The sequence below is a fragment of the Lipomyces tetrasporus genome (assembly GCF_029532465.1).
Source record: "Lipomyces tetrasporus strain NRRL Y-64009 chromosome Unknown POJ06scaffold_1, whole genome shotgun sequence".
NCBI lineage: Eukaryota > Fungi > Ascomycota > Lipomycetes > Lipomycetales > Lipomycetaceae > Lipomyces > Lipomyces tetrasporus.
In genome coordinates this window covers 2,474,069-2,488,133 of record NW_026611596.1, presented here as the reverse complement: position 1 = coordinate 2,488,133, position 14,065 = coordinate 2,474,069, and the positions used below count along the sequence as shown (strand labels likewise).

At 53.2% G+C, this 14,065-nt stretch overlaps 6 protein-coding genes across 6 annotated transcripts; 4 read left to right on the top strand and 2 right to left on the bottom strand.

The window, feature by feature from the left end:
• The first annotated feature begins 83 nt into the window (after window positions 1–83).
• On the top strand, window positions 84–2,010 carry POJ06DRAFT_18251 (senescence-associated protein-domain-containing protein). Its single transcript, XM_056184755.1, has 2 exons — window positions 84–960; window positions 1,020–2,010. Exons 1-2 carry the CDS (start codon window positions 333–335, stop codon window positions 1,766–1,768), a joined length of 1,377 nt encoding a protein of 458 aa, XP_056047791.1. The 5' UTR covers window positions 84–332; the 3' UTR covers window positions 1,769–2,010.
• POJ06DRAFT_285280 (uncharacterized protein) lies at window positions 2,010–3,586 on the bottom strand (the record flags this gene model as incomplete). The annotated part of the gene is made up of 4 exons (XM_056190193.1): window positions 2,010–2,729; window positions 2,782–3,394; window positions 3,455–3,518; window positions 3,580–3,586. 4 exons carry the CDS (start codon window positions 3,584–3,586, stop codon window positions 2,508–2,510), a joined length of 906 nt encoding a protein of 301 aa, XP_056047790.1. The 3' UTR covers window positions 2,010–2,507.
• Window positions 3,587–5,031: 1,445 nt separating this feature from the next.
• On the top strand, window positions 5,032–6,537 carry POJ06DRAFT_235292 (major facilitator superfamily domain-containing protein; the record flags this gene model as incomplete). The annotated part of the gene is made up of 1 exon (XM_056185823.1): window positions 5,032–6,537. The coding sequence occupies one exon, from the start codon at window positions 5,032–5,034 to the stop codon at window positions 6,535–6,537; it is 1,506 nt and encodes a 501-aa protein (XP_056047789.1).
• Window positions 6,538–7,907: 1,370 nt separating this feature from the next.
• On the top strand, window positions 7,908–9,792 carry POJ06DRAFT_244262 (uncharacterized protein). Its single transcript, XM_056186479.1, has 2 exons — window positions 7,908–8,782; window positions 8,837–9,792. Exons 1-2 carry the CDS (start codon window positions 7,946–7,948, stop codon window positions 9,782–9,784), a joined length of 1,785 nt encoding a protein of 594 aa, XP_056047788.1. The 5' UTR covers window positions 7,908–7,945; the 3' UTR covers window positions 9,785–9,792.
• On the bottom strand, window positions 9,793–12,812 carry POJ06DRAFT_244260 (peptidase family M1-domain-containing protein). The gene is made up of 6 exons (XM_056186478.1): window positions 12,555–12,812; window positions 12,265–12,508; window positions 12,032–12,215; window positions 11,823–11,987; window positions 11,691–11,769; window positions 9,793–11,641 (listed from the first exon to the last, which is right to left on the bottom strand). Exons 1-6 carry the CDS (start codon window positions 12,760–12,762, stop codon window positions 9,846–9,848), a joined length of 2,676 nt encoding a protein of 891 aa, XP_056047787.1. The 5' UTR covers window positions 12,763–12,812; the 3' UTR covers window positions 9,793–9,845.
• Window positions 12,813–12,917: 105 nt separating this feature from the next.
• POJ06DRAFT_244258 (uncharacterized protein) lies at window positions 12,918–13,873 on the top strand. Its single transcript, XM_056186477.1, has one exon. The coding sequence runs from the start codon at window positions 12,972–12,974 to the stop codon at window positions 13,743–13,745; it is 774 nt and encodes a 257-aa protein (XP_056047786.1). The 5' UTR covers window positions 12,918–12,971; the 3' UTR covers window positions 13,746–13,873.
• Window positions 13,874–14,065: the final 192 nt, after the last annotated feature.

Genomic DNA, 14,065 nt, shown 5'->3' with positions numbered 1-14,065 from the left:
TTACGTCAGTATGTGGGTTAGGGACCTGACTATGTAGATCCTCCCCCTGAGCGCCGCGCGGTGGGTCTGTCAACAGTCTCGGTGGCGGAATCTCCCCTCCTGCGCTCCGACTCGTCGTCTTACTCGTTTACCATTCAGGATTCGTTATAATTTATTTTAAGCCCGTTAGTTGTTGCGGAGCCTTGTGTGTTCCGTTGTCGGCTCTGCTGTCTTGACTGCCTCTGCAATACGCCCTCGCCTTCGATACCCGCGGATCGTTGCCTCGACTGTCCCAAAGCAAGCTATCAACAATTCCACAACTTTGCGGTGTCCGTGGTTGCAACATCGGAATCATGTCCTCCAGCATGCATGACCCCAGACTACTCTACAGTATCAACAACATCCGTGCCTACCATCTGCAGAATGGCGAGGAGTATGAGCTCACCCCATCAGGCCCTCAGACCCTCTCTCTCCTGATGGTCTCCACCTCCTCCCCTGGTTCTGGAGGTCCTAATATAGAAGGCTACCCTGAGATGTCAGACGAAGATTTCTATCTCCATCTGCACCTTCCACCGGAATTGGATATGCCCCTCCCTGCTAAGACCCAGATCTACCACCAACCCCCCAATAGCTATCTCATCCCGCGCTGGGATCTAGGCCCGAATTCTGGAGCCTTTCTGCGCCTTCAGTTCCCCAGTATTGGCACCGGGCTGCAAATGGTGACGCAGGAGGATGTCGACACATTCGAGACCATTCTCGCGCAATGCACAGCATTCCTCGAACGCACGGCTCCCCCCAACCGACAGCAATCCTATAACCAGGCAGGCTCTGGCGAAGGCGATATCTCATCTGCTGAATCTAGGCCGGGAGAGTCACATGGAAAGATCGTGCTTGTAGATGAGGAGGATGGGAGCGTAGTCGGCGAGTTGACGGATGGATACGAGATCATGGAGAAACCCGAAGTAAAGCCCGGGTCAAAGTGTGAGCGACTGGTTGATGTGTGGTTTATTGATGCCATTTTAACTTGGGATGGTTTCTAGGTCCCGTTGAGATTCGGCTTCCTGCCGAAGGCGAAGGCAATCAGATCAGTGTCAGCAACGTTTCTGACGAATATCTCCGGATGGCCCAACACCCCGCATATCAGAAGTCGACGATTGTCCAGACGTCTGCAACTGCATCGCGTCTGATCGTCACAGGGTCGTCATACTTTGCGAATGTTTTGACCAGTGGAGCGGATAGTTTCACCAAGTATTCAAAGCCGAATCCCAAGCCCATGACGTTTTCAGGTGCAACGCATGCACATATCCGCAGGATAAGCTCCATTTCACATGGTGCAGCAGATTTCTCCGCCAAGACTGTAGCTCAAGTGAGCAAGTATGCGCAGAATTTTGGAGCATCTTTGGCCGGAGTCAAGGAACAGGATCAGCTGAGCAGCCACGACAGATCTGGAGAAAGAGTCGAGTATAAGCCTGGCATCTTGAACCGGTCCATAATTGCCTTCTCGACGCTTGCGGATGGCATTGAGCAGAGCGCGCGTACTGTGCTAAGCTCTGGCTCTGCGGCTGCCAGCACTATGATTGGCCATCGCTACGGACCGGAGGCCGGCGCCGTTGCTGCCCAGCTTACAGGCGGAGTTACAAACGTCAGCTTGGTGTACATCGATGCTACGGGAGTCAGCCGCAAGGCGCTTCTCAAGTCAGTGGCAAAGGGTATGATTGTCGGACGTATGCGGGACGGGAAGCAAGTTGTGGTCGGCGACGGTGATGGTGTTCATGCCACTGCCGTGTAATTAATGTCTCAGAGGTCATAAGGTGTCGAATATAATAAATATCAACCGTCACTTCTCCCGCCGGCTCGTCTACGTTAGGTTCAGGCTAAAAAATGAAAAATGAAATGGCCCACTGGGTACACAGTACACTATCACTGAGTGCGACAAAGTGGTCCACTGGCGTTCAGAGAAATGAGGTACTCAGTCACACTCAGTAACAACAAGAATGATTAGCAACAACAATGCCCGCTTTAACTGTTTATTTACGCATAACATATTAACGTGGAAGCTGGTTACAGGGTGTGGATGTGCTCAATGAACGATTGTGAGTTAACCTTCCCTGTCTACGGCGGTCACTAAGAAGGCAGACTTGAACGGGCGCGTTCGGGAATTTAAGCATTGTAAATTGGCTATCTTAAACTGGATGCGATTGATTGAAGGTATGTATCTATGTCAGCTGGCACTCCGCAGAATTCACGCCGCTAGGTTTTATTGAAGGAGTAAATGAAGTTCCAAGTTCAGGTGGGGGTAAATTACTACTCAAGTTTTCAATTCTTTAGCAATAATCCATGTGTGAATATGATGTTGTGCCTTTCTGATTGTCCTGACACAGAATTTCGGGCTCCACAGTGCCTCAATATAATAAGTTATTTTATTTTAATCAGTGACCAGCAGTAGTTGGTCTCCAGTGACGTTGTATAATATTGGAATTGACAATTAGTAAAATAGAATAGGTGGTTAGCGAATCATGCAAATGGTGTCAATGTTCCTCAACTTCAAAAGTCTCTTCCACTCTGTTGAGTGCAGTTCTGACGATTGCGCTAGATAGACCATCCATGAATGTCTGCGGCTGGAAAAAGTTGACAACTAATCGTCTGACAACGTCGTCGCTCAGCCAATTGTGGGGAACAAAGTCACCCACTTCAACCGTCAAATCACGCGGAATCGCGTCAGTGACGTCGACTCCATCCTTGACGAGGTGCTGTTTTCATATGTAAGAGAAGGGAAAATTGGCGATGTCTCATGGAACTTACCACTGGCTCACTCTTCACTATGCCGGCATCAGTTTCTCGATACGTCTCGAAGAACGCATCACGGAGAGTTCCAAACCATTTGTACCCATTATACTTCAGCAGTCCCAGTGGGCGACGCTCCACTCTCCGTTGTCTGTTGAATTCAATAAGGTACGTTTGCATTTCCGCGTTGCGGTCCTCGATGGTATGAAACACTCGATGAGCCGCCCCAGAATTCCTGTCGACCTCTGTCAGGCACAGCAGCACTGCTACGGTAGCTTGCTTTTGCTCGATCCACCACAAAGTCGCCCGACGCAGGCTGGAGTACGACTGCGAAACGCTCAGTTCAAAAGCAATTCTACTAGGATCTATAGATTCATCGTCGTCGTCGTCAAATATAATGAGCCCATCTGGCTCCTTGTAAGACTTTCTACTATAAATTGTAGATGTCGTCAAGTGTCCAGCATTGTGTATTCTCGAGGTAACGTGATTGCTTACCCCGGCATTGCGCATCACCCTTACGGCTTCGTCCACCATACTGTCAATTACCATCAGTCTCGTGCGTTCGTGGAGATAGCTTGGACAGCAATTGATTAGGACTTGCTGAGACTCGCCATCGTACCATACCTTATGCCTGATAGTTGTTGTTCACGTCAGCATCCAGAGTCATGAAATAGAATCAATTGGACCTCACCTTCGGTTGGACTTTTCTCTCTCCTCAATGATTTTCTTGTAACCGTCCTCGGAGACTATGAACTCTAGCACCGAGTCACCAAGGTAGCGGACCACTGAGAATTTCGAGTACTTCGGATATCTCACTCTCCATTGGATATGCGTTGGCAGTTGGCTTCTTGGACAGTGTCTATCTTGGCTGTGACTTTTGGACAGTGTCCTTCTGGGCCATGAATCTCATGGAAATTCTTGTAGACTTTATACCGCCTCGCTGTCTGGTCTGCGCCCTCGCGTGTCGTGATCGCCATCACCGGGCACGCGGCTTCGCGAGCGCAGGCGTAAGATCGTAGATCGCGTCAATGGGTCTCATTGCGTTAAGGGCGACACGCGTAGAAGTTTAGAGGAATGGGTAGCTTGCAGAAAACGATTCGGAACCAGTCGAGGTCTTTGTTTGTGTTTGTTGTGATTTTGATTTGAAAGCTACTTGTAACGAGACCGGGTAGTACGAGTGGTTGCTCCTAGATACGTACTTCCGAAACTCTGACAAACTGGGTGCAAGTGGAAGTGTGAATTGTGGTCCTTTAATCTGGACACATCTGGCCGGCGCAGGCTCATGACTTGTTGGGGGACGGCGATTGGAATGCGAAAAAATCCTAGTCAACTAATATAATTCTGAGTTCACTGCGGAAACGGGTTGAGGGCTTTTATGCAAGTCATCTAAGGAAAATATTCACGTCGACTAAGGCAATTCAGTTTTGAGGTGGAATATTGCCTGGTCAGTAATCAACTCTATAGTCACTAATTTCATCACTAACGGAATGTTCTATTCGCTGTAGTTGACAGTGCAAATAAGTACCGAGACTACGCCGTTAGGACTGTACTGTTGGGAGCGATTACGACGCTTAAAATACCCGACAGAAGAACCCGGAAGATGTAGCAACCATCCGATAGGCCCTAACCCGCTAGGTCCGGTGCGGCTTATGACAGGGACGTAAACTCTAAACCAAAAGCTTACTTTTCGCTTACATACGGATATCTGGTTGTTGTCTTTTCGCGACGGAGCGACGTTTGCCAGAGTCGGCGACTCGGGCGAGATTGCTTAGCGATGGCAGTTGGAATGGCCGACAGCAGTGAGCCTACGTTGTTGATAAATGAGTACCTCAATCAACTTTAGTGTAGACCCTAACCCTCTCGGTAATTCTTCCGGACCCGTGAGCTAAGGCTGGAAACATTGCTGCAGCTCGCTTGACGTTTATCCGAAAACTATACGCCCCATGTTGAATGGGGACGCCATGCCGGGCAAAGCTTGTTAATGCAGCGCGTCGCCCTGCCTCGTGGAGCAAGTTTGCCTCGGAGCGACAACGCGTCACTGCGAGCGTCTGTGTCAGAATATCGGCACTGCATCATTTCAGGCCGGCCCGGAACGGCTAAGACTTCAATTTACTGCCTCGACTGCTACCCCGCCTTCCACCTCCACCGGATGGCTGCACATGACTAACGTGGGGCCAATCCCTATCATTTCTGCCCGACTATATACCTCGGCATTTTCTAAATGTTCGCGCGCGCTCGCTGTCTAGCGCCCAGCCAGCAGAGCCTGTCATGACCGACTCAGAACTCGCGGATGCCCCGCACACGATGGAGGATTTCAAGGTGGACGACAAGTTCACCGAGAACCTGGGCGAGCATTCGGACGCTGAAGCGTATGCAGCCGCGTTGACCACGTTCACGCCTGAAGAAGAGCGCCGGTACCTACGCAAGCTCGATATTCGGCTTATGTCAATGCTGTCGGCGATTTACCTCTGCTCGTTTCTAGATCGGTCCAATATTGGCAACGCAAATACCGCCGGCATGTCTAAGTCACTCGGATTTTCGAGCAACCAGTTCTCGTGGCTCCTGACGATGTTCTATATCCCGTATATCTTGTTTGAGTGGTGCACCCTGCTTTGGAAGGTGTTTCCAGCAAACTACTACGTCTTCGCTGTCGTTTTCTTTTGGGGAATGGTAGCTTCAATTCAGGCGTCGATACAAAATTGGGGCGGACTGATGGCCCTCAGAGCATTGCTTGGTGCCGCCGAAGCAGCGTATGGCCCGGGTGTGCCGTTCTTCCTGTCGTTCTTTTATCACCGCCACGAGATGGCGTTCAGGTCCGGCCTATTTTTTTCGTCCGCACCACTGGCGTCCGCGTTCGCGGGCGCACTGGCATCCGGCATCACTTCCGGCCACTCTAAGCTAGAAAACTGGCGGCTGCTATTTCTGCTGGAGGGTATTCCCACCATGTCCATTGCCATCGTCGCGTTGTTCTTCCTTCCTCGGTCCGCGCCTGAAGCAAAATGGTTCAATGCTCGAGAGAAGGAAATCGCGGTTGCTCGCATGGCTCGCCAGACCGGCGTGACTGAGCACAAGCGGGGTGTCAAAGTGAAGCAAATTTTCGAGGCCCTGATGGAACCGCGGTCGTGGATAATTGCGCTCATGTATTTGTGCGTCAACGTGTCGTTCTCCTCATTGTCCGTTTTCATGCCGGCTCTGATCCACAATATGGGCTATAGCTCCGTGCGAGCACAGGGAATGAGCGCGCCGCCCTATATTCTTTCCTGGATAAGCGTGATTACGACGACATTTGTGGCAGCAAAGTATAGCAGCCGATCTGCATTGATCATTCCGTTTTCGATCGTAAGCGCGGTCGGATATCTTGTTCTCGCAATCGTGTCGAACAACGGCGTGCGGTACTTTGCCATCTATCTTTGCGCGATCGGGATGTTTACGACCGTCGGTGTGATCATGCCGTGGGCAGTCGACAACCAGGGCACGGACTCAAAGAAAGGCACGGGAGCGTTTTTGCTTAACGTTGTCGGACAGTGCGGGCCGCTGATCGGAACGAGGTTGTTCCCGACCGAAGACGCGCCGTATTATCGCAAGGCAATGTGGGTCTCGTGTGGATGCCTATTGGCGGTCACGACGCTCGCCCTCATTTTGCGATTTTACTTGCAGTATCTGAATTACAAACTAGACAAGAAGTGGGGTGCAGTCGAGAGCCAGAACGTGGAAGAGATAGACGAGGTTGGAGTTGACCGGGAGTTTAATCCTACATATCGGTATATTTATTAGATATTTATTAGATCTGCTTTAGTAACATGTGTATACTCTATGCAACCAACAAAATAGACGCACCGACTTCACATAGACCCCGTGTAGTTAAAGAGTGGACTGCTCTGAATGATGTTACTGTCTCGACCACACTTTAGTACATTAAAAAAACTCTGCGGGTTCAAGTCCTACTAATTGCAGACTGAATAGTAGTAAATTGATTCTGCTCTATAAAATGGAGGTCCGGACTTGCAAGCTCTAGTGACAAACCACGAACCTCTCGTCTCCGCCTTTAGTTGTACCCCTGAAGTTTTGGATGTGGCCCTTCACCGTAACCGAACCAAGCTCCCAGACTTGCACATCGCGCGTACTCCAATCGTCCATCAGCACGTATCCAAAAATATGCTCTTCGTCTAGTCGTGCCAAATTCCGGAAATCACAATTGGCGTGGTAAGCTATCTGAAATTGGCTATAATTTGGACTCAAGGCGGTCGCTGGTCCACGAACGATAATGTCACACTTGTCATCGTTGTTGCGACCGAAAACGAGGTTCTTGTAATGTCCGATTTCGAGCGGCAAGTGATCCTGAACGGAGGAAGCAGTGAAACAGCTCACGTTAGTGATACCGCCGGTTGGCAATGAGGATATCTTGGATGTAGATACTCACCAGGCGACGAGCTGCGCAGTCTAAGTCTGCAAACACATTGAGTCGAATTAGCGTTATGCGGTACCGAGAGAGGCGTCAAACACAATAAATAACCTTCATTAGAGTTTAGGGAGTTCCTAGATTGATCACTCGCCTAAGCCGCACGTGCCGGACAAGGACAATGGTCCCACATCGACAGGAGATCACGATTATCTTTACGTAACTGATCATGCAGTGTTGCTCTCTCGCAGCAGTGAACATTCCTCAACGTTGTCTTCTACTCAGAATCGCATGCTTAAATCCAAACTCTGCAGTGCAATTACTCCACTGCAGAAGACTGACATTTAGTCTTATTGACACCTCGCTAATGTCCTCTTGACCATATGGAAATAGATTCGCACTAGTGGGTAACCCGGACCATAGATTGCTGCTTCGACGATAAATTTCCGCTGTCAGTGCGAAGGTTAAACTCGCTAGCCGCTAACCGAATCCGCACTAAATAAAGTTTATTGCACGACGTGCCGCTAACCACAAACGATTAGACGCTCGGTTGCAGCCATGGCGTGCGTACTGTTTTGGGTGCGCTTTTCAGACAAGCGGCTGAATATAGCGAGCGAACAGTGCAAAACAAGGCAGCCGCACGTGTTCTTGACCCCGTTTTAACCGAGGATTCTTCGACTCGCAAGCGATCATGAGCCAGGGCCATCGCGGTGAGAAGTTATAACTGTGAGGATTGTGGCCGGTCGCTCGTCCGAACCGCACCTCGGCATCATCACCATCGTCATGTCGGACTACTACAATTCGTACTATCCAAGCCACAACGCCCCCCAGGCAGCCGATGAGTACTACGGATCGTCGGCGCCCGAAGTCGCAACTAACACTACTCAGCCAGCGCAGGTCCCATCGCCAACTTCGCCTGCGCCGCTGGTCGGCTTACAGCAGCAACAGCACGAGCAGTACGCAGAAAATGCGGGCACGTCGTATCTTTCGGAGCTCGCGTACGACAGCGAGAAGACCACAAAAAGCCACAGGAAAGCATGGATCGTTGGTGCCGTCGTCGCGATCATTGTCGTCGCCGTCGGACTCGGGGTTGGTCTCGGTGTCGGCCTCACCAGAAACAATGGCGACATCAAGTCGACAGGCTCGAGCTCTGACGGACCAGCAACTTCGTCATCTGCGCCGCCCGCGCCGACCGCAACGCCAATAGCCTCGTCGTCTGCGCCGCCCGTGCCGACCGCAACGTCAATAGCATCGTCGTCTGCGCCGCCCGTGCCGACCGAAACGACAGTAGCCTCGTCCTCTGCGCCGCCTGTGCCGACCGAAACGACAGTAGCCTCGTCGTACTGCGTGTCGGACTCCAACATCGTCAAGTCGCCGCGATTCACAAACGCGTCGACGGACTGGACAATCGCCAACGGCATCTACCACTTTGAGCCGCTGTCGTGGAAAGACGGGTCGCCGGCCGGCCTGTTCTTGCCCGGACTCGGCCTGTCGCAGTCGTATGACTCGTACGCGTACGCAAACCAGACCATCTCGGGCCTCACCGCCGGCAAAGAGTACAGCCTTGCGTTCGCATACACTGCGTTGACATTTGCCGGCGTGCCAGCAGACTGGCCGTGGGTCTGTGCGCACATTCTGAACACTTGTTATTGCGTAAGCTGACCGGACGACTAGGACACGTTCAATCTGTCGGTCGCCGCGACGAGAGACGTAGGCGGCTCGAGCGGTGCAAACAACGTCACCACCAGCACAATTGCCGGCCTCGACACGACCAACGACGGCAGCTTTTCCACCCGCGCATTCGCCGGCGGGACCGTTTCGGCCAATCCCAGGGGAGAAATTTACGTCGCCATCGCCGGGCTCGGGTTCGGGGTCGATCTGTTCATTTACTATGTCAGTGTGTACGAGCCGGCGGACAACTCATGCAACTACGAATCCGACATGCCCGTGTTCTACTACGACCAGCTCGACGGCGACTATGTCTCGTTCCACACCCGCAACGCGACGATCGCCGACTCGTACTGCGTGCCAGAGTCGAACGTGGTCGACGACCCGAGATTCACGACCGTCGGCTCGGACCAAACGGACAGCAACAGTCCCTGGACCGTAGCCAACAACCTGACCTTCAACTTCGTGCCCGCCGAGTTCGCCGACAACTCGCCGGCCGGTGTGATCCTGCCCTACGTCGACGACCCTTCCGTCCAGCCGGCAATAGACGGCAACCAGGCCACGCTCGAGCAGAACTTGTCGCTCGCGGGCGACGCTGACGCGACATACCGTGTCATGTTCTCATACCAATATATCCTGCGCACAAACGCAACCCCGTCCGACGGCGCGGCCGGGTTCTACGTGCGACTGCGCCTGGCAAATTCGTCCGATTTCGACAGCGCCCTGTTCGACAATTCCGTCTCGCCCGACGCAACGACCTTGACACCCGACTCGATCTACGAACTCAATTACCGATTCGAGTCCTACGGCGCCGACAAACTGTATGTCCGGATCGAGGCGTTGTCGTACTTGTATGATATCAGCATGCCAAGAGTTACCGTTTACTTGGACTCGGACTGGTCCTGCAATGCCGGCGACTACTATAACGTCCCCCGCCAAGTGAGCGCAAATTGAATTAATTACATTGGTTATATGCCACAATTTAAGAAAAAAAAAGAGTTCCCGTATTCGCTGCTTAATATCCCCTTTCCTTTAACCACTCGGCGACCGCGCCCGCGTCGCGCTCGACCCAGCCGGCAAAGCTGCCGACGACATCAAGCGCCTGGCCGACACTGCGCTCAAACCCGTGCGTGTCCTTGTCGGCGAAGAAGGCCTGGATGTCGTCCTTGGCTTCGCGGCTCGCGAACCGCGAGATCGACAGCCGCACGAACCGGTCGAGCACGACCATGTTGCCCGACATGACCTCGTAGATCTGCGCCCAATTGTCCTTTATGAACCGCCACAGCGCCCACCGGGCGGCGCCGTTGGCCGCCAACGCTGCCGCCGGCGTGTGCACGTCCTGCACGGCCACGTCGCCGGACAGGACCAGGTCCAGCGTGCGTGCGATCAGCGCCGGCCGCTTCGACTTGCCCAGCGCGGTCAGCGCGATCTCCTTGCCGTCGACCGAGCTCGGCTGCAAGACCTCCTGCAGCACGACCTCGTACGCCTGGGTCGCGGCCGCCTCGTCCACGCCGTCGTCCTGGCCAAGCACGATCGAAAACACGGCCCGGCGCAGGTTCGGATGAATGGCCGTCTTGTCTCCGGCCACGTACTTTGCAAACTGGGCCCGCGCCTCGGCCACGACGTCCTCGTCCCCGGCCGTGCCAGCGCTGCCGATCAAAAGCGCCCGCAGCTGCGCCGTCAAATAGTCCTCGTCGGCCTTAAACTCCCACCCGAGCTTGCGGACCGCCGGCGACACCAGCGACCGCGTGAACGCGGCAAGTCCGGCCTTGACGTCCTCCGACTGCTCAAACATGGCCGACCGCAGGCTGCTCAACCTGGCCACAATCTCCGACCACACCACGTACGACTCCTCGCCCCGTAACCCGTCAAGTAATCCCAGCAATCCCGTCGTCGACCCCAACCCCGCCAGGGCCATGGCCGACGCGTCCGCAATCAGCCCGACCTTGTCGGTAATCGACAGCTTGTCTTTTGCCAGGCCGAGCTTGGCCAGGCGCTCGGGCGGATAGTTGACGCGATAAACGCCGGTCTGGTTGCGATTGAGCTTGTAGAAATCGTCCGGCCCGAGTCCGGCCAAAATCGTCTCGCGCGAAGAGAACGACGACACGCCAGAGTACGCGTTCGCGGACCCGCCATCCGTGTAAATCCCGAGCGGAATCCACCACGACGTCTGGTTCTCGTCCACGGTCGTGTCGCCAGACGACAAAAACCGGTCCTGCCGCAATGTCACCCCGGCCGGGCTCTCGATCACGGTAACGACCGGAAACCCGATCTTGGTGATCCAGTCGTTCATGATCGCGTTCACGTCGACCCCGCTCTCCTTACCGACCGCGTCCCAGAGATCCTTGGTTGTCGCATTGCCGTACGCGTGCTGGCGAAGATAGTTCGACACGCCTTTCAAAAACGTCTTGACTCCGATGTGCGAGCTGATCATGCGGATCGAGCTCGCGCCTTTCAAGTACGAGATCGCGTCAAAAATCTGGTCAATGTCGAGCGCTGACCGCACCGGCACTTCGATCGCGTGCGACTGGCGCAGCGAGTCGAGATTAAGCGCCCCCTGCAGCGATTCCGACACAAACACGGCAAACACGTCCCAGTCCGGATACAAATAATCGATCGCGAGCCAGCCGACCCACGTCGCAAAACCCTCGTTCAACCACAGCTCGCTCCACCACTCCATCGTCACGAGATTGCCGAACCACTGGTGGGCCAGCTCGTGGGCGACAACGTACGCGACCCTGTTCTTGTACTTTGAGTCGCTTGTCTCGGGATCGAACAGCAGCGCCGTCGTGCGGTACGTAATCAAGCCCCCTAAAAGATTAGCGCCGGTCCGGAGCTCATCACACAAAACGCAACATACAATTCTCCATAGCGCCGTGTGAAAACTCGTGAACGGCCAAAAGATCGACTTTTGGAAGCACGTAATCGATTTCAAAAATCTACATGCGATGTCAGCGCGGCTAATTCATTTAACCTCTATACGTATACGCACGTCGGAGAAGTAGTCAACAATCTTGTACGCATTCTGCAACGCAAACTCGCCCTGCTTGACAATACCCTTGGTAGTGTACACTCTCACGGGGACTTTCTTGCCGTTGTAAAGACGGTCGGTAAATGCCTCGACGTATTCAAAGTCGCCGCAAGCCCACGCGAGCAACTAAATCTGTTAGCGCGATCTCAGAAACAACAAGCTGTGCATACATATGTGCTCATAATAGGCGTCGTGGCAAATGTGACGGTCTTGAGCTTCGTACCCGCGACGCCCTTCTTCTTGCCGTCTTCCGGTGGCTTGCTCGAGACCTCGGGCATGTTGCTTAGCGCAGTCCATTCCTCAGGCACCGTGATGGAGAAATCAAACGTCGCCTTCAACGCCGGCTCATCAAAGCTTCACTATTAGCAAACGGTTTTGCCTCCACTTGAACCGGCCGACTCACCAAGGGAACGCGCGTCGGGCGTCAGTAGCCTCAAACTGGGTCGAGTACATATACGCCTCGTTGCCGTTCGCATCAGTATACTTTGACCTATAAAAGCCGGCCATCTTGTTATTCAACAAGCCCGTGAACGCGATCGTGAGCGACACTCGCGTCGCTTCGAGAGGTAGCGGCTCGGACAGCTCGAGTGTGACGATCTCGGCCTTTTCGTCGACCGAGATCTTGGTCACTTTGATCTCGGCCGACGCTGGATCGTCAGCATCGCATCTAAATTCCAGTACATGTATACATACTCTTCGACAGCTCCAACGAAATCGCGGCCTCGGAAACGGTGAGCTCGCGCACATTGAGCTGGATCTCGGAAATAGGGGTTGGTCCCACGACGTCGAGGTCGATCTTCACCGCTCCTTTGTAGGTGAAGTCAGTGAAATTGAGGTCATAGATCGCGAGTGCATAGTGACGCGGACGGACAGTTGCCGGCAGAATCTCGCGGTCGGCCATTTGGGATGTTGTAGATGAATTGGTGGATAGTGAGCTCTAGGTTATCAAGTGACGACGGGTTGAGGCAATAATGATGACACGGAGTCGCTACGGCGTTAACTAACCCTAACATGCGGCGCACTTGTTTGAAGATCGTGATCCATCAACAGAGATCGCCGACACCTCCTCACGAGGTTTACGAAACTAAGGGAATCACGCTGCCGGATAGGATGCTCTCGGTTCCATCGCTGTTTCCAAAAAACTCACACGACATATGGTACACGCCGACCTACAAGCGGCACGTCATTCGCCGTTCCACCAATCCGAAGTCGCAATTTCTGCCTGGCGCGACCATTCAAGACGATGAAGACGAGTCAATTCCGTCAAGCAGTCGGCCAGGACCGCATGCGGTTCCGGTGACAGCGTTGGAGTTCGCGGAGGCCGAGCTTGTGCATAACATGGAATCGATCCGGACGTTTGGGTTTACGTTCTTGAGGCCGCCAGGGTTTACCAAAACTGAGCAAGCGCTGCTTGAGGAGCAGGAATTGTCGGATTCAGAGTCTGAGGATAACGGACTGATTGAAAATCCGAACGGAGAGTTGGTTATGATGGATGGAGCAGAAGAGGAGGAGGAGATTGGAGAAGAAGAGGATGAGGAAGTGGAGGAACAAGATGATGAAGATGAAGAAGATGTGGACGAGGACGAAGTGGCTGAGGAGGCGCTTGATGGGTGGCCTCGACGGCAACGGCGACGCCGCTACAGAGTCAATACGCTTGCGGACGAGGTCGATCTTGATGCCGACATTCCGGAGGGCGATAATTTGGGCATGGAATCTGACGAGGAGGATTATGATGAACAGGACGAGGAGCAGGAGGAGCAGGAGGCATCAGGCGAAGAGAGTCTGGAGATGGAGACGCCGCGCAGACAGTCGACGTCAGGATTTGCAATTCCGTCGGACGATGACTACGAGATGGGCATGGAGTTTGACGATGATGACGATTAGTGTACTATAGTGTATCGTGTTGCATTGCATCGTACTATATGTATAATATTGCTGAACGGCTGGCGCTTGGAGTAGATATATAGCGAAAATTTATCGGAATAAGTTATATAATGGATAACATCTTGCGGTAAGCGGTCAGAACTCATATTCCACAGCGGAAGATTGCAGGGAAGAAAGCAAGACGTGTGACTGTCAACTCCTACACTTGAGCAGATGCTCAACCGTATAATGCCCTATTCTACTATCGCGACTACTAGTGGATTCACAACTGGGGCACTTCAGCAGGTTTGTTTGCATCAATGCTTGGGTTTGGGCAGTCC

Coding starts and splice junctions, on each gene's coding strand:
- POJ06DRAFT_18251 (XM_056184755.1), top strand. CDS start 333: ATGTCCTCCAGCATGCATGACCCCAGACTACTCTACAGTATCAACAAC. Junction 961..1,019: donor AGTAAAGCCCGGGTCAAAGT/GTGAGCGACTGG, acceptor GATGGTTTCTAG/GTCCCGTTGAGATTCGGCTT.
- POJ06DRAFT_244262 (XM_056186479.1), top strand. CDS start 7,946: ATGTCGGACTACTACAATTCGTACTATCCAAGCCACAACGCCCCCCAG. Junction 8,783..8,836: donor TGCCAGCAGACTGGCCGTGG/GTCTGTGCGCAC, acceptor CCGGACGACTAG/GACACGTTCAATCTGTCGGT.
- POJ06DRAFT_244260 (XM_056186478.1), bottom strand. CDS start 12,762: ATGGCCGACCGCGAGATTCTGCCGGCAACTGTCCGTCCGCGTCACTAT. Junction 12,216..12,264: donor GCCCGACGCGCGTTCCCTTG/GTGAGTCGGCCG, acceptor CTAATAGTGAAG/CTTTGATGAGCCGGCGTTGA. Junction 11,988..12,031: donor CGCCTATTATGAGCACATAT/GTATGCACAGCT, acceptor TAACAGATTTAG/TTGCTCGCGTGGGCTTGCGG.
- POJ06DRAFT_244258 (XM_056186477.1), top strand. CDS start 12,972: ATGCTCTCGGTTCCATCGCTGTTTCCAAAAAACTCACACGACATATGG.